The sequence below is a fragment of the Rutilus rutilus genome (assembly GCF_951802725.1).
Source record: "Rutilus rutilus genome assembly, chromosome: 8".
NCBI classification, from domain to species: Eukaryota; Metazoa; Chordata; class Actinopteri; order Cypriniformes; family Leuciscidae; genus Rutilus; species Rutilus rutilus.
The window spans coordinates 19901498-19920388 of NC_140222.1; the positions used below are offsets into that span (position 1 = coordinate 19901498).

The window sequence follows — 18891 nt, forward strand, 5'->3', positions numbered from 1 at the left end:
TCATGATTGACAATTTAACATTGAACATAAGGGTTTCAAGTGTTTATGACCTTTGAATTAGTGCCATAAAATCATCTAATGTTTTTCTAAGTCTCACATACTATGTTTATGCAATTTTATTTTAACTTAGTTGTATTATAATTTCAATCTATGAAACATTACTGAAATAATATTAAACTGCTGTTAGAACAGAAATAATCTCCCAATGATGCATTGAGCACTGAGGTACATTTAGACATCAAGACTCAACAATGGTGACAATCAACATTTTTGATTTATTTAGATAAACATAAACACTGAACATCTCAAAACAAGCTACTAAAAAATCAAACAACAGCAAAAAAATGAGCAAACAGTAAGATTTGGAATTGAATACAACAATAAGACAACTGCATAAATTATTTATGCTGCAATGCATGCTGGGATCTATGTTGGCACCCAGCATGCATTGCAGCATGAATCTTTTCTTTGATTGGTTGAATGGCACCTGGTAACATGTAAACATTCATACATAGCCTGACTTTCAGTAAGAAGATCAGAGACCGTCACTGGAATCTCTGTTCAATTGAATCAGTAACTGACACCATCATGTTCACCTTCACATTGTATCAGTGCGATCCAATGTTTCACCTTAGTTTATCATGTGATGTCATGTCAGGCCATAGAATCAGTGGATCTTAAACACAATCTTGAATTTGTATTCCACAAACAACCATTAAAAAAACATGTGAGGCTCCTCCTTTATATGAATGTAAGCTTGCGCTAAATCTGCCCAATGGAGGCATCCGACCAGTGCGGAGGGACTTAACGTGTTACTGTCCTTTTCTCGAGGCAAAGTATTTTTGGATTAAATGCAATACATTTGACTCCATAAATGAAAAGGATTTTAATGATATCTGTGGATCATTAATTATGAGCAAATTTTTGACTATTCCGTTTAACTCTTCAATGAAAATAATGTAAAAGTCAATTACAATAATCAAATGTAACAATTTATTATGTCAGGTATATGTATAATGCCAATTTCATAATCAATTCAAAGATAATTGATACAAAACATCAAATACTCTGGAATAGAGAGAAGATGCAAAGCCAACATTCAACATACATCTTACTCTCAGCCTCACGGGCCAATCTGAAATACAGAAAAGGGCCCCGAACTTCCTTCTGCATTTCATTAGACAAACCTTTCACATGGAAACATGTACTAACAAAAGAAATTTGCATTCAGAGTTGACACCTTTTGGGGTTGTGTGACCATTTGCTTGAGAGACCACCTTCCTTTGTAAGTCAGTTATCCATAAACTCTTAAAAACCTTATTACCTTTTGTTTTACTAATTTGGAAATGAGACATTTGTACCAGTCGCACTGTGACATTTTAAATGATACCAAACATGAAAGATACTCTGTGGTAATCATTCACATTGAACTATACATTTTCTTGGGTGAATTACATGTGGTCTCAGCATGTGAGAGGGGGAGTGAGGAAGAGGGGGAAGAGATGTGTTCTGAGGTGAGACTTTGTCTCACAAATGGTGAGTTCAAATGCTAATTTCCAGAGAGGTCCTTTTGTTCTCTCAGGGTCTGGTCGCACTTCAAGCATTTCCTAAATTCCCAATTCTTACATGAACTTTAATGTGGTTCTTCTGGGATAATGCAAAAAAAGTACTGTCCAGAATGATCCAGATTGACAATGTGAGTTCTTACATGTGTGGCTTGTCTCTATTATGTTTTTTCCTGTGATTATTAAGGTGTCTTTTTTGTGTGAAACCTTTCCCACACTGATCACACGTGTGTGGTTTCTCTCCAGTGTGGATCATCTTGTGTTCTTTCAGACTTCCTGACTGACTGAATCTCTTGTCACAGTGTGAACACTTGTAAGGTTTTTCTCCAGTGTGAATTCTCTGGTGCAGTTTCACTGCATGATCTGTAATAAATGTCTTCCCACAATCAAAGCACACATGATTCTTCACACCACTGTGTATTTTCTGGTGTGCTTTTAAATTACTCAGCTTTCTAAAACTCTTTCCACAAACAGAACATACGTGAGGCTTCTCCTCTGTGTGAAGTTTCAAGTGGTTCTTCAGGGAAAATGATGAAAAAAATGTTTTTCCGCACTGATCACAGTAAAATGGTCTTTCTCCAGAGTGAGAAAACAGATGTGATTTAAAATTGATGGCGTGCGTGAAACTCTTCCCACACTGATCACATGTGTACGGCTTCTCTCCAGTGTGGATTCTCATGTGATACTCAAGGTTTCTTTTGTATATGTAACTCTGACCACACTGATCACATGTGTGCAGCCTCTCTCTAGTGTGGGTTTTCATGTGTTCCTTAAGGTGTCCTTTTTGTGTGAAACTCTTCCCACACTGATCGCATGTGTGTGGCTTCTCTCCAGTGTGGATTTTCATGTGATCATTAAGGGGATTTTTGAGTGTGAAACTCTTCCCACACTGATCGCATGTGTGCAGCTTCTCTCCAGTGTGGATTTTAATGTGATCATTAAGGTGCTCTTTTCTTGTGTAACTCTTCCCACACTGATCACATGTGTGTGGCTTCTCTCCAGTGTGGATCTTCGTGTGTTTATTAAGGTTTCCTTTTCGTGTGAAACTCTTCCCACACTGATCACATGTGTACGGCTTCTCTCCAGTGTGGATCGTCATGTGAATTTGAAGACTTTTGTTGTTTGGGAATTTCTTTCCACAATGTAGGCAAGAATTTTTGGCTCTACTCAAAGATTTTTCTCCAGTTTTGACATGATGTTGTTTCTCCTCTCCTTTGCTCAGTTTTTCAGTCTCCTTGTTCTGTTCCATTAAGTCTGAAATAATAATAAAAAAGTTTGACATGTATATTGTTGTGGTTTAGTTCTTTCTTTTCAGGGAAATGACTTCAGAGATCTTTGATTTTATTAATCAAACAAAGCCGAGTGCCCTTCTGCAGAACGACGCCTCCAGAAAAAGTGTCCAGCAAACATATATTCACACTTCCTTGTACCAAATATGGTAATGCATTCTATAGATTATTTTGAGAAATAGTTTGTACCATGTGACTTTACTGAAATAGCATTCTCCGTGGCATCAGCCTTCCTTTAAGCCCCCAAAAGTCAGACCAAAGTCACTCACAGAGGAAATAAGTGTACAAATATATAGCTAAATTACTTATTATCTGAATAATAAAATCTTCAACAATATCCGTAAAAAAAATAAATAAAAGGAAATGAGGAAGTTAAGACTAACATAACACCACAATACAATGGTACGATGAATATCAAAATGAAATCAATTATATGTCATTGGAACTTTCCATGAATTGGGCACATTGATTTTCAAGTTCTTATTTAAAAAAAAAAAATTATAGGCACAAATCCCATGTTTCCAACACAATCTCTCAGATATATTAGTTTTAACAAAAAAGCTTTTACACAAACTGTAGTTTTTTTTAATGCATTTATCAAACCTGTTAGCAAAATTTCAGAAAAATAACTTCTGGTTACTTGTTAATTGAAACAATGGAAAAACATTTACCATGCAGTTGAATCAGGTTTTGCTTAATTTACACATTCAAAACTTTAGTAACAGTTGCAAAAATTCTGAACCAGATATAAAATAAATGTAAATAAAACAGCTCAGATAATATTTAGAAAAACTCTTTTCACTGACCATTTGACAAAAGATTGCATGGGAAATTTCAGTTTCAGGCTCTAGATTTTACCCAGTTCAGTTTATCACGCTTGGAAGAGCCAGGACAAAAATATAACTTTTAAATGTAACTCCAATTATATTCGTCTGAATGAGGAATGTCATGTACACCTAGGATGGCTTCAGGGTGAGGATGAACTATCCCCTTAATCATTAATGATGGATCAAGAATATACACCAACCTCTTTGTTCTTTAGTATCTTCATCTTCCTTTGTGCAGGGCTCTGGATCACTCATGTTCTCAGTGTTCAACTGTCTTCACTTGATGGGAACATTCCAGCATAGGCGAACTGCATGTGGGAGGAGCTTCACTGTTGAATTGCTGTGGGAGGAGCTTCGAGTTCTGTGATAGGAACAGCAGATCTGCTAATATTTTTAAAACTGCATAAAATGTTTTGTTTATATTTTCATAGATGGATTGATAGTTACAAATTCATTCTATATATTTTTATTTTGTTTGTTGGTCGATTTAATATAAACCTTTTTTATACTTTTATGTGTCATGTGAACAGATAAAAGAAATAGTAGTATTCAAATTAGTTAAAATATTTCATTTCCAATTATAAAAATGATGTAATAAAACAGAATAATATAAAATAATTAAACAGAAGCATAAACAAATTCAGTTTTGCATGAAACAGTTTATCACAAACTATAATGAAAAAAAATGCTGCTAAGAGATTTATATCATGTAGATTTCAAAAATGGTAATGGTGTAGTTTGTTTCATCTGTTGAAACCTATGAAACAAGCTTAAAGGGATAGTTCACCCAAAAATGAAAATTCTGTCATCATTTACTCACCCTCAAGTTGTTCCAAACCTTTATGACTTTCTTTCTTCTGCTATACACAAAAGAAGATAATTTAAAGAGGGTTGGTAATTAAACAGTTGATGGACCCCATTGACTTTCATAGTATTTTTTTTTTCTACTATGGAAGTCAATGAGGTCCATCAGTCGTTTGGTTACCGACTTTCTTCAAAATATCTTCTTTTGTGTTCAGGAGAAGAAAGAAAGTCATACAGGTTTGGAACAACTTGAGGGTGAGTAAATGATGACAGAATTTTCATTTTTGGGTGAACTATCCATTTAAAGTGGCGGTTTACAGTGACATTACAGTGTTCACATTGGCATTATGCAGATGATTAAAGACATCAGCAATGAATGAGGTGAAAACAGAAACTGTTAACAGTGGCACTCCTGAAACAAGCTAGAGGACCATCAGCACAGATCTCACTTTAGTGTTTGAGTTAGAAACATTACTTTGAGTCAAGAAAACTGCTGAAAGTGTATAAAACTGCTCTATAATTTTACTGTTTCTTACAATTTGCGATGAATAAAAAACAACAATACAAATACAAATCACACTTGTCTTTATACAGTTTTTCTGCTTCCTTTCTGTGTGTGAGACCATTTAAAAAATAAAAAAAAAACAGTGTATGTATGTCAATGGGCCTGTTAACACCTGATCACTTTGTGCTTTTTCTTTGAACAGATAGCTATCCGATTGTGTAAAGACCAGGTGTAAATGCCCTCTGAAACACTTTTAAGACGGATTTAAATCCGATCACTCAGACCACATCAGGAAGTGGTCTGAGACTCATTCCAAATGAAACGAGACAAATGTAAATGTATCTGGTTGTTGAAACCACATTTGTAAATTTTACTCCTCCCAAAATTTAAAAAAATAAAATAAACATGTGAGAGTATTAGACGACACGCTACTACAACACGCATCAATGCAGATGTGTTCTGATGTCTATCTTTTCAGCAAGCTTTGAAGAACCAGCCGCAATAACACTTTGTGGTTTTGTATGACTACAGTAGAAAAGATGTTTACAAAATTATTTCCATGACTCATGAAAATGATTAAACATTGTTAATAAAACCATTCTGTTGACAAAAATATGATGAGAGAAAATGAACATTGCTAATTATTAATAATGCATCATCAATGTTTTTGAAAAGAAAATATACGATTGTTTCAAATAAGCCAATTATAGTCAATAATGTCCTCATGGCCACTCTAATTTAAGGGCTCCCTATCATGTGAAACTGATCCCACACTGATCACTGTGGATTATCTCTGTGGATTTTCAGGTGTCTGATCAGCCTTGATTATACTGGGAAACTGTTCCCGCAGTGATCACATGTGTGCGGATTCTCTCTAGTGTGGGTTTTCATATGAATCCTAGGTTTCCTTTATGTGTGAAACTCTTCCCACATTGATCACATTCACAAGGCTTCTCTCCGGTGTGGATCCTCACATGTGTTTTCAGTTCACCTGACCAAATGAATCTCTTGTCACAGTGTGAACACTCGTAAGGTTTTTCTCCAGTGTGAATTCTCTGGTGCTGTTTGAGTTCAACATTTCTAATAAAGGTCTTCCCACTATACGCACATATTATCCTTCACACCGATGTGTATTTTCTGGTGTGATTTTAAATTACTCGGCCGCCTAAAACTCTTTCCACACAAAGAACACACGTGAGGCTTCTCCTGTGTATGAACTTTCATGTGGCTATTCAGGGCTGATGCTGAAATTAACAATTTTCCACACTGACCACAATAAAATGGTCTTTCTCCTGAATGACAACGTTGATGTAATTTAAGACTGTCTGAATATGCAAAACTCTTCTCACACTGATCACAGTTGTATAGCTTTTCTCCAGTGTGGATTCTCATGTGTTTCTTAAGGTTTCCTTTTCGTGCAAAACTCTTCCCGCACTGATCACATGTGTGCGGCTTCTCTCCAGTGTGGCTTTTCTTGTGATCAGTAAGGGATCCTTTTTGCGTGAAACTCTTCCCACACTGATCACATGTGTGTGGCTTCTCTCCGGTGTGGATTTTCATGTGTTCAACAAGGGAACGTTTGTGTGTGAATCTCTTCCCGCACTGCTCACATACGTGTGGTTTCTCTCCGGTGTGGATTTTCATGTGATTAAAAAGGGTTTCTTTGAGTGTGAAACTCTTCCCACATTGATCACATGTGTGCACTTTCTCTCCAGTGTGGATTTGCTTGTGTCTCATAAGACTTACTTTTTGTGTGAAACGATTCCCACACTGGTCACATTTGTGCCGCTTCTTTCCAGTGTGAACTTTCTTGTGATGTTTATGACTTTTTTTGCATAACTTTTTTTTCTTCCCACAATGAGGGCTGGTGAAAGATTTTTTTGTCAAAAAATTCCTTGCTGTTTGTGAGGAACTCTGAGATTTTTCTCCATTTTTCTCATCATGATGTTCCTTCTCTTCACTCAGTTCTTCACTCTCCTTGTTCTCTTCCTTTAGGTCTAATAGAAAAGTAAAAACATTCATTTTCATCCATCCCTCCATTCTCCAAACCATTTTTTTAACGTTGGTTAGTGGGAACAAATCCCATGTTTTTGTAGTGAGAGCTATTAAATAAAATTAAAAACTCCATCTAACATAAACTTAACACAAAACAAAAAATACATGGGTGCATAATTTTGCACAATTTTACAATTAGAATTAGCATTGGAAGAGACATGATTCTACAAAGAGGTCTCATGAGTATGCGTGTGCATTTCTATATAAAATGTGGTTCTACCACATGTACATTAACTTACATTTTCACACACACTGAAACAAAGAATATTGAGATGTATTGACACTGACAGCACTAAAACGTAAATTATTATTATTTGCATGAACAAATTAGCAGATGTACAAATTCTTATTTATGAATATTACATTTTTGGCATTGGCACATATTGATTCTATTGTATTCAATTCTCATATCAATGACGTTTTCAGTCGCATTTATTAAATGGAGTTTAATATGAATTTCACTTTTAAGGATGGCATAATGTTAAACAAGACTACACTTTAAAACCTTAAAATAACATTTCTGTAAATGTTTAACCATTATTTATCATGTAATATTTATTTCTATATTATTTATTTATGTTCTCAGTAAACATCAAATCCTGTATAGCCTGCATTATGAATTAAAATTTGGTGCCTCAAGAAGCTTTACAACACACTTTACGGCAGTGATGCACTGTAAACCCGAATAAGTTGGCAAAACTCAATACATTTAAGGAAATCAATTGCCTCAAAATATTCTTAACTTTGAAACATATATAAGTTTCAAATATTCAAAGTTTAAGTAAGCTGAACTTGCAGATATTTATTTTTTACTCCTACATTTTGCTTGTTCTTTGCGTGAAATGTTAGAGTACATTAATACATACATTTAACTTAAAAATTTCATGTAACCTCAATGTGAACATTTTTTTTACACTTGAGTTTGTCTAAATTAAAAGAAATAATTTCATAAAACTCAAAACGATGAAACAGTTCAGTTTACTTAAAATATATCAGTTTTGTGAACTTGAAAGAAAAAGAAAGTGCTGAATACTCATATACGTTATTTTGACTGAACTAATTAGTTTAATTTAAGTTTGTCCTACTCAAACCAATTCATTATTTTGAGTGTTAGGGTTTACAGAAACGTTCATTGGCTCTCACCTGCTTTGTAACAGATTGCACATTTCGCGTTTTGGTTGATGAATGTTTGATAAATGTGCGTTTTCACGGAGTTAATCAGGATAAGATTTTCAACGATTAATAGCTTAAATTCTGCTCTGTGCCACATACAAAACTTAGAAAGGACTGCGTTGCAACATAACATGAGTACTTTTGGAACCCCTTTTGATTTTTGCAATATATAAGTTATTGTGGTGCTGTTATGTTTTCTTTATAACTGTACATATTTTTAAAGTCCCCTGTAGTAAATAATTGTATCCCTTAAAACTCATCTGTGATCACCAAAATTACATATTTAAATGTTTTTACCTATGAAAAAAAATCTTCATGCCTTAAAATAGCTTGAATGTAATTATACACCCTTGCTTCATTTAGTATGCACAAAATCACAAATATGATAATTAGCTCCGCCTCTACTCACTCATACCAGCACAGAGATCCACTCGGTCATTTTAACTGTAGTTAATGCTGCACAACAGCAAGTGGAAATGCTGTTTAGTTCAGCCATATCCTGTTCACCATCTCAGAGTCATGCAGCTGCCTTCTAACAACCAGTGTTTATATTTAAATCTTGCCAAAATGTCCATACTGAAAGTTTCCGCATCTATCCAAATGTACAAAAAAGTCTGTTTGTACCTTTAAATTAGACTTATTAATTCCAACATATTAACATTGAGACCAGGCTGGATTTTGACCCTTTCTACAGTACGGTGGGAAGATAAGAAAACAATCAAAAAACGTTGACTGCGTTTATGTGCAATTCAGTGTTACCAAAATTACTGTAAGAAAACACCTCCTATAACTATGATTAACTTATATCAATATATTTATACAATTATCAATATATATTTTACAGCTTGTGTGACTGCTTTAAGTTTTATAATCTTAATGTTCTTCAGCATCATTAATAAATACACAAGAATAAACACCAACCTCTTTGTTCTTTAGTATCTCCAGGTTTCATTCTGCAGGACTGTGGATCACACCTGATGTTGTCGCTGTTCTACTTCACTTGAAGAGTGAAGACTGATGAAAATCTTCCAGCATTTATTGGTAAATTCTTGTGGAAGGAGCTTCACTGGTGAATTGTTTTAGGGGGAGAATTGCTGGAGGAGCAAATGCTTAACGCTCATTGCATCGTTAAGTAGCAATTCACAGGTGATCTGAAAACATCAGCAAAATGAATGAGGTGAAACCAAGAAATGATATGAAATGTTGAGGCATTTCACTTTATTATTAGATTTTGAGGTAGAAACAGATCATTTGAGTTAAGATATAGGCCTAGTAGATATAAATTACCGTTTTACTACCAGTTATTGTAAATTTGATTATCTAATTATTGCACTCATAGCAAAAAAGGAATGAGATTGTTTACTTGTGGCTAAAAATCCGCAAAACGACCAGTGTACCTTACTTTCCAATAATTAGTTTTCTCGTTTTTTTTCTCCCTAAACAGAAAAAAGAAGAAACCGTTCATGTATCGCATATTCAACCCTTCTCATTAACATAAATAAAGATATCATGCATAATTCTTTTTCACATTTTACATTTTTGTTTTCATCACCTTTTGTTCTAATCTGCCAAATGGAAAAACAATAAAACCAAATTAGAGAAACGGTTTGAATATTCGATCTCTACATGGGCGAACTAAGAATTTACGTGGCATCGACTTTCACAACTACCCCTAGCCTAACTATTTGGTAGGTAGTCTACCTGTGCTGCAGGAAACGTAAAACATCCGACACGGGACAGCTCGTGGGGTCGATATCTGCAACAGTGCACCATTCTACAAACTAGGGATGGGCATTTTTCAAAAATATTGCATTCGAATATTCGGGCTCATAAAATTCGAATATTCGAATATTCGTTTATTTAAATGACGTTTAACGAAAAATACGTTATTTTTTAAGGTAATTTTTTTTTACGTTTTGTCACCATTTCTGAAGAAGCTTATGATTAGGCAATATACACAACAAGCTTACAACATGTGTTAAAGTTTTCTTTTAATTGAAACCATTAAACAGTAGGCCTATGTGTAGCCTAAACAAAAAAATATAAGAACAAAAGGATATATGCTCAAGCAGCGCGAACGGAAAAAAACGCCTAATAAAGCAGAGTAGCAGATTGCGCCAGTTATCGTAAGTTACAGAACGTACACATACACTCGAGTCAGCATATTATTATCGTGTTTATATTGTTTCACGTTTATGTTGAGAAAAACAATAATATCCACATGGAGGGGCACCGCCAGCAATTTATGCTCGAGTGAGAAAACGCGCTGCGCTGACAGACGTTTCAGAGAAACAAAGATAACGGTGTTCTAGTTCTAAGTTTCTAACAGCACCTTGCGTTTTCTGTTCTTAAACCTCTCTCTCAAAGAAAACTTAAAGGAAGAATATATCTCAAAATCATTTTACTATTAGATAAGTTATCATCTCGGATCACTCGCACTACAGCTGCGCTTACCTGCAGTCGTGATGCAGTGATAGACAGCTGTCTTTCCTCAGTCGACTGCTGCTGTTTGGATTTCATGTGATTTCTCATTGTGGTGATGATATTATAACTCCAGATTAATAAATTAATTTGATCAAAAGTAATTCCATTTTGTAAAATCATTTAGTAACCTCATTTTCGACTAGTAATTCCAAACTTCGCGAGGCAGACGACGACATTATGATAAAATACAAACAACTTGTTAAACATGCGCCACAGTGCCACCCAGTGCATTTAATTATAACTGCGAGTTAGTGCTTGGGATTTATCAGGGATTCACTGCATTTACGACCTGCAAAGTATTTACGGCCTCATAAATTCGATAAAATTCGAATAGTATTTTATTTTTCGAATAATAATTACAGATCGAATATTCGAAAATTCGAATATTCGTGCACATCCCTACTACAAACACCACTTTTAGAGCATCAAGACGCCTGGTGAAATAATTGCAATAGTATTTTCGCATCGTGGCCGTGGTGGCAGGAAGATGTGATGCACACTTACTAGAGCACGCTAGCTGGTGGCAAAACAAAGGGAAAATTGGAGGCGGCCAATACAAACCAGCACAGATTCAGCTACATAATAAGGAGCTTAAATTATTATTATTGTTATTAAATGCCATCTTGTTGTGCTGTTGGGTGCAAGAATCGACGGAGTACAGGCTCCAATTTGAAATTTTATCGCATAATGTTTTCTAAATTATTGTGATTATTTGTGAATCATCTATGATTGAATACATTGCTTTGATTGATTGCGACTAGACTTTTTGAAGAACCTGATAAGAAAGTGTAATCAAATACATAGATTTTCTCCAGTCATTGTCAAAAAACAAAACTTGCAAACTAACGTTAGTGAAGCGGCCAGAGGGATCGTTCTGCCTCCACCTAAGCTCCGCCCACAAAAAACACCACCATGTTTACCAACTGAAAAGGGGTCTATTCTAGAGTTTAATTCTGAGGACTTGTTTGTCTGGTCTTGTATATATGGGCGGCGCTAGGGAGGGTTCAATGCCCTGAACCGCATTTAAAAAAACAAAAAAACATATCTTGTTATTTCGAGATATTAAGTTGTTATTTCAACATAATATCTTGTTATTTTTACATAAGAAGTCGTTATTTCACCATAATAAGTCGTTATTTCAACATAAAATATGTTATTTCGACATAATATCTCGTTATTTCGACATAACTCATTATTTCGACATAATAAGGGGACATTCTAATCTGCATTAAGCCACATTAAGTGTTCTTATAATGGTTTTCTATGGGCGGAAAATGCTTAACGTGTAATTAAACGTTGCGTTCATATCATCTGACTTTGCTATGATTTTCGTATCATGATTAATTAATGCACGCACAATTATCCATGAACTTGATTTGAACAAATGCCTTTCAACTTGTGTGTGTAAAATTCAGAATTAATGTGCAGCAATTTGTACAGGGAATTTTCGGCCCCATGACAAAAAAATCTAATTGGACCACTCTGTGCAGCTGTTGTCACCACATCTCTAGGACCTAACTGTTCCATCAAAAGCATAACATAACTCTAATCAAAGGCTTGCAACTGTCTTGCTTCTTGTAGTTCAATACTAGTATTAGCACAATATTTACTAAAAGCCACCATAAAATGTCCTTAAGGCAGTCCTTTACAGTCTCAAATGTATATTATTGTAAAATTAATGACAGATAAAAAAAAAAAAAAAAAAAACGAAATATATATTAACTTTTTAATTAAAATAAATTAACATCATAATCTCAAAACAATGAAACCAGCAGATTTTTTTTACTTAACTGCACATATATGCCAACAACAAAATAAAGTTGACGTGTAAAACAGAATTTCCACATGAGGGTTATTATAGTGCTACAAAACAGATCAAGTGATCACTAAATCAATAGGTTTTGAGGTTTGGAATGGGAATAATAAAGTGTGTATTTATAGATGTCATTCAAAGGCCAAAATTCAGTCTAAATGAACGCATCAAACTGGATTATTGTAATATTGTCTGTAACTTACATGCAGGTTGAGGTAAGCTACTCATTGTTTCTAACTGCATCCAGTACAGACAGGAGTTTTTTTTTTATTTTATTTTTTATTTTTATGTCAATGGTCATTATGTAAGAAAATAATTTGCCATTAATAAATATTTCATTTACTTTTTTGTTATGGTAAAAAGAGTAAGAGAGACAGTCAGAGAAAAAAGTCATTAACACAGTGCTGCTCACCTTCTTCACTGGGACTGGGAGGGGGTGCAGTTATGGGGAGACTGGGGTGCTGCTGACTCGTCTGTTAAGTCTGCTAAAAGAGGCATGGACAATGATTTAATATGAATATCTTGCTAAACGTTTCGCTGCACTGATTAAATGTTAAATAAATGTAGGCTAACACTAGCCTGCAGCTAGCTAGCTTATTTCACTATGGACAACTCACAGACTAAAGGCTACCCACCTTTCTTGGGGAAAAACTGGGTTTCTTTTGTCTTACCTGTCTTTTTTCTCTTTCCTTTTTTGAAAACCAGTTTTTCTTTTAACAATGCAACATTGATTGTGGCTGTGTTTCTGGCGCATCGACTGACTGTCTGCAAAAGACCGCGCACGCTAAGGCAGGACCAAACCATTTCATGCAGATACAGGGGGGTGGTCGTTCAATTTGAATGTTTACTTTTTGATCAATGGGGATATTTAACTTGTATTGAGTAAAATCAAAGACATCATTCATTTTATTATTATTTGAAATATACTCAACGATGATGGTTTATATAGTGTATAATATAATAAAATGTTAAATTAGTTCTTACTTATTTGTTGGGGCCCCTGTCAGTCATGGGCCCTTGGAATTGTCCTAACTTTTCCCCCCTTATATGACGCCCATGAGAGAGTCTGTAGGCCTACTATACTGTAAAATCTTTTTGGGGTTAACTTGTATATATGGAATGGTTTCCTGTGTATGTTGATTGTTTTTTCTATGCAAGTGTTCTCTTAATTAAGTAATGAGTGGGGTTATTAGGCTTGTTCAGACCCAATCAAGCTAATTTGTAATCACAGGCTGGGTTAGTTGATTGTAAGGCCTATATATCTCTGTATCAAATGTGTTTTACCATTTGCCTGAAGAAGACCCAGTAGGGTCGAAACGTTGCCTTTTTATTAAAATATGGGAGTAAGTAGCAGTGTTGCGGACATTACAGTCTTTTCACTTTAGTAGTCCTTTTTTGTCCAGCACCTGCCAGAAGGTGGGATGTGCACACAATAACTTTTTTAACACAGATTATGAAAAGTGAACAGCACGAGTAAGATAGGATGCGCAATATATCGAGAGACATGGAGTGGGTCAGACATGATTTTGACCACTTCATTAAGTTTTGTTTTGTAGAAAACCTTTCTTTAAAGTGAATTACGTTTTGGATAAATTGTATCTTAATTTTAATAAATTTTTCATCAACCATTGCCTGGATTGAATAAATAAGAAGCAAATATAGCAGACAATATAAGCACCCACGCAGTCACTTGCATTGCACGTTAAAGGGATAGTTCACTTTGAAATATGTTTTAGCTTACCTCAAGGTCATCCTAGATGTAGGTGTCTTTGTTTCCGCAGTAGTTTCAATTTTGATATTTTAAGGTCAAACCGTTCTTGTCTGTCAGTCATATAGTCACCACCTCAAAGAGCATGCACAGAGAAGTCCAAATTAAACAATTCCCCATCGTAAGTACACATAAGACACGAAATGAGCGGTTTGTGTGAGAAAACGAACAGTATTTATATCGTACACAACCACGTCCAAGTGATCTGAGGGCGTGCACGCTTCCTGGTGTGTGACGTGTGCGCGCGTTCTGGCTTAGTCTGCGCAAGCGCCGGAAAGCGCCGTGGTTGTGTACAAGAGGTAAAAACAATATAAATACTGTTCGTTTTCTCACACAAACCGCTGGTTTTGTGTCTTAGGCCATCAATGTGTACTTACAATGGGGAATTGTTTAATTTGGACTTCTCTGTGCATGCTCTTTGAGGTGGTGACCATAGGCCTGCATTATATGACTGACAGACAAGAACAGTTTGACCTAAAAATATCAAAATATATATATTGCCTATAATTGTGCAGCTCCCCGTGTCAATGATCTAGCACCCCCTCAGCACATGCATTAAAAATTCTCTGGCGCTGCCCTTGTAGGCCTACCAGTGTGAACATTGAATCCATTAAAACGTTGTGATTTGAGGCGTGTTCATCAATATTTTAAGTTCCATTCGTTTGCATGCCTCAAGAACACGCCCTCTTAAATATCATGAATATTCCAGGAACTAATATTGTTACATCTGTGACAGTGAAGACCGGTGTTGAGCTGGAAGTGGCAGCAATTTTTGCTATGTGAGAAAACTGTAGCCTAGTTCTACAAAGAAAAAATATATACTATATTATTCCCATTTATAATGTAAAATATAAATATTGTATTTCTAGGGAGTTGCCATTGATAATATGCATGAGGAAAAGGAGCACATTTACATATCTCTCAACCACATAAACATAAAGTTTGCCAACTTTTTCTTTTTCCAATCTCTGTATCAAATTATCAAATCAAATATAGTGCAACATTGGTTAATTTCACCATGGTGAAATGAGCCAATAGTGAAATAGTAACGCAAGACCTTTCATTGTTGTTTTTGAAAGTTGCTCAGAACAAGAAGTGGCTACTTTAGTTTCAGTTGCAGTGTGTGAGTGATAGTGATGATAACCTGATATTAAACCTTCAGTCTAATTATACTCTGCAAATCAGAGACTGTTGTGAACCCAGTTCTTCTAAACGTGTGGTAATTTTCAGTGGAAACCTTCTCGTAACAGTAAGAGGGTTATCAGATATATTTTTGTGCTCTTCTAAATCCAGTCTTTCAAAAATGTTTCTGTGGAGCTTGTTGACTTGTTTTATATGCGTTCATGGTGAGTGTATTTTTGAATTATTATTATTATTATTATTAGTTATTCTGCTTCTAATAAATGCATTTTGCAAGTGCATTGATGAATCTCTTGGCTATCTGGATCTCTCTTTGCTTTCATGCTATCTAGAATTTGTGTTCTCAGATTTATGAACATGCAGTGAACAATTATGGTAACTAAGATCATATTAATTCTGGAAATAAGAATGAAACAATTCCTGTTGATGAACACTTCCGTTTTTAAAATTTTTAAACGTTTTTACCCATTGACTCTTTTTTTATATAAATATATTGCAGATGTGGAAGCGGATGGAATAAAGATAATATCGGTGATGGAGGGAGATTCTGTCACTCTACACACTGATGTTGCTAACATTCAGAGAAATGATCACATAACATGGAAGTTTGAACCTAAAAAATCATGTATTTCTGAAGTCTATGAACACAGTATTCCTACGTATCCTGGTTTTGATGGGAATTTCAGAGACCGACTGAAACTGCATCCGACTGGATCTCTGACCATCACAAACACCAGATTCAGTGATGCTGGATATTATACAGTGTCTATCAGCAGCTCCAGAAGAACCTTGCGGGAGATATTCATGGTTATTGTAGATGGTGAGATAAATATCACTGTCACATTGTCTTTTAACCTTTATTTCTCTTACTTTAATACATTTTGTTGTCACTTTCATTTGTTGATTTTTGTTTGAAAGCAGCTGTTTCAATCATCACTACAATCACACAAAACGAGGAGAGTCAAACTCCAAGTGATCAAGGCGAGTCTCAACTCATCGAGCTTCCCTCATCTTCCAGATCTTTTCCAGCTCCTCTGCCTGTACCTGAGATTGTCAGTAACTCTTCACAATGTTCATCATCATCAAGATCATCAGTGTCCAGATGTTCACTGGTGTGTTCAGTGTTGAATGTGAGTGATGTGACTCTCTCCTGGTACAAAGGAATCAGTGTATTGTCCAGCATCAGTGTGTCTGATCTCAGCATCAGTCTCTCTCTACCTCTGGAGGTGGAATATCAGGATAAAAACACTTACAGCTGTGTGATCAACAATCCCATCAGAAACCAGACCAAACATCTCAACATCACGCAACTTTGTCAACAATGTTCAGGTATATCAATGGATGTAATATGGTCATTTTCAGGCAGTGAGGCATTATTTAGGAAAACACCATAAACATAAATTTTCTAATAATATTTTAATATAATTTGCTTTTGGTGCAAGCATATTGCGCCTGTTTGAGGAATTGGGTGCACTAATGGTTTAGTGTTTTTATTTTTCTTCTCTCAGACTCTGTCCAGTGTTGTAGTTTTGCTGAAGCTGTGTTTTCCGATTGGTCCTCTCTGTTCTGGTGGGCGTGGCTACTGTTGCAGTATTGGTTGATCATTTCAGATCCATGAAAGTTGAACAGAAAATGAGGAAACAGACAGAAAACAGTCAATCATCATCAGTTCCTCAATGATTAATCCTATATTCTCCCATGTGGTCAATAGATGGTGAACTTAAACAACCCTTACAAATGATACACTGTGAGTAGGTGTTAAGAGTTTTTCTGTATGCTTTGCAAATCAATGTCAATTTACAAATCATCATATCAATATTATATCATTAAATTTTTAAACACTTCTATATTTGTTGGATTGTTTTTGTGCTGTATGGAGAAATGTATATTGTAGTAATTGTGTTAAAAATGTTTTATTCTTTATTAAAGCATATCTTCCTCCTCATTGTGGTTTCCAAGGCGTCTGGAAATGTTATAAATAAACAAATGATAATTGAAACAAGTATCAGAAAGCGTTAATGCATCTATGCTATGGTAACATTATATTTAAAGGAATAGTTGGTATGACTTTCTTCTGTGGAGTTCAGTGATCTAGTGATCTGAATGGGTCAGGCGACTGATTCAATCAATCAGCTATTCTCTAACTGTAAAATTTATTCCGCAGCACAAGTGCTAATAAAATGTCTTAAATATCTTAAATGATTTAACAAACATCTTAATAGAATTTTATTTCATTTACAAGCCTATCAAATAGTGAAGTTGACTCTCAAGTTGTTTTGACAGCTTGCACCATAGTGAGGATATTGTTAACTAATTTCAACATTTTGAGCCTCACATTTGGGGACAGTCATGGCCTAATGGTTAGAGACACAGACTGGAGACTTTGATTCTCAATACAGGCAGGAAATGACTGAGGTGAGCAAGTCAATACATAACCCCCAATCGCTCCCTGGGTGCCACAGCAAAAATGGCTGGCCACTGCTTTGGGTGGGGGTGTGTGTGTGTTCACTACTCCTAATCCTAAAGTGCGCACTGACTTGGATGGGTTAAATGCAGAGGAAAAATTCTGAGTATGGGTTATTGTCATTTTAACTTTCACAATTATAGTAAAACAGCTGTAAGTAAAACCACTATGTGAGTATGCTGAGTAAAGTATCTGGTAACTGCATCCCGACTGATCCTGAAGTTCTTCAACCAGAACATCATGTCTGCTAAAAACATTTGAAACTTCAACTCAACCTCTATTCGTTTCAGATTCACAAAATGGCCCAGTGTGTGAAGATTGCACTTCTCTCTTGTACGTCATTTAACCAGTGTTAATTTTATATGGGATGCATTAGAAAAAATGACATCCTGCATCTCTATGTGAGAAGGGGAAGAAACTGGACATTTTTTTGCTTGGTCTCAGTACATTTTTATCATGTCAATATTAAGGCCCTAATATCATAGGTATAGGTTAATGTTAATATTGCTGGTCACATTACAGAATTTATATATGCTAAAAATAATCAAGCAAACCAAGCTTAATGGTAAATCTGTAACAACAGCTATTTACCACAGCTGCTAAACATTTCACTTAGGTAAACTGTGGTTTCCCATCGTTCCCACAGAGCATGACAGGAAGACAATTAAAATAATCCAAATAAAAATAAAAAACAGATTTCTCTGCATTCTGCATACACACATTACGGCATCACGTTGGAAAGGTAACGAAAAATAAAAAATAATAATAAACTAAAACAAAGATGAGGACGATTTTGAAGTTGGAGGAGAAAATGAGATGTTTTTCGTCCTTCCTTATCCTTTTTGAACCGGAGTACACAGACAAATAACTTAGATAGATGATGTGATGCGTGACCTTTCCAATGTGATGATGCAATGCATGGCGCATCTCAGAGATGGTTGACGGGCATTTGTGGTTAAAAAGTAGTTTTATTTTAAATGACCAATCGTTTTCTGACTGATCAG

General features: G+C 35.3%; 2 protein-coding genes across 9 annotated transcripts; one reads left to right on the top strand and one right to left on the bottom strand.

Annotated features, from left to right (window-relative positions):
* Positions 1 to 256: 256 nt before the first annotated feature.
* LOC311295948 (uncharacterized protein) lies at positions 257 to 13326 on the bottom strand. 4 transcript variants are annotated; one of them, XM_084417511.1, is made up of 4 exons: positions 13187 to 13317; positions 12928 to 13000; positions 3882 to 4042; positions 257 to 2819 (listed from the first exon to the last, which is right to left on the bottom strand). In XM_084417511.1, the coding sequence occupies exons 3-4, from the start codon at positions 3934 to 3936 to the stop codon at positions 1705 to 1707; spliced, it is 1170 nt and encodes a 389-aa protein (XP_084273637.1). In that variant the 5' UTR covers positions 3937 to 4042; positions 12928 to 13000; positions 13187 to 13317; the 3' UTR covers positions 257 to 1704. The 4 variants fall into 4 exon arrangements, with proteins under 4 accessions (XP_084273637.1, XP_084273638.1, XP_084273639.1 ...); XM_084417512.1 differs by having other exon boundaries at positions 263 to 2819; positions 12928 to 12997; positions 13187 to 13308; XM_084417513.1 differs by lacking the exons at positions 257 to 2819; positions 3882 to 4042 and adding exons at positions 4794 to 6987; positions 9140 to 9369 and having other exon boundaries at positions 13187 to 13326.
* A 2069-nt stretch (positions 13327 to 15395) lies between these two features.
* Positions 15396 to 17368, top strand: LOC311295954 (uncharacterized protein). 5 transcript variants are annotated; one of them, XM_084417527.1, is made up of 4 exons: positions 15396 to 15629; positions 15923 to 16243; positions 16345 to 16752; positions 16932 to 17368. In XM_084417527.1, the coding sequence occupies exons 1-4, from the start codon at positions 15587 to 15589 to the stop codon at positions 17039 to 17041; spliced, it is 882 nt and encodes a 293-aa protein (XP_084273653.1). In that variant the 5' UTR covers positions 15396 to 15586; the 3' UTR covers positions 17042 to 17368. The 5 variants fall into 5 exon arrangements, with proteins under 5 accessions (XP_084273653.1, XP_084273652.1, XP_084273654.1 ...); XM_084417526.1 differs by having other exon boundaries at positions 15424 to 15629; positions 16342 to 16752; XM_084417528.1 differs by lacking the exon at positions 15396 to 15629 and adding an exon at positions 15653 to 15798 and having other exon boundaries at positions 16342 to 16752.
* Positions 17369 to 18891: the final 1523 nt, after the last annotated feature.

Excerpts from the sequence above, each read along its gene's own strand:
- LOC311295948 (XM_084417511.1), bottom strand. The coding sequence starts at position 3,936 with ATGAGTGATCCAGAGCCCTGCACAAAGGAAGATGAAGATACTAAAGAA. Across the intron at positions 2,820-3,881 it reads AGATACTAAAGAACAAAGAG|ACTTAATGGAACAGAACAAG; the intron begins GTTGGTGTATAT and ends TTATTATTTCAG.
- LOC311295954 (XM_084417524.1), top strand. The coding sequence starts at position 15,796 with ATGGTAACTAAGATCATATTAATTCTGGAAATAAGAATGAAACAATTC. Across the intron at positions 16,244-16,341 it reads ATTCATGGTTATTGTAGATG|CAGCTGTTTCAATCATCACT; the intron begins GTGAGATAAATA and ends TTTGTTTGAAAG. Across the intron at positions 16,753-16,931 it reads ACTTTGTCAACAATGTTCAG|ACTCTGTCCAGTGTTGTAGT; the intron begins GTATATCAATGG and ends TTCTTCTCTCAG.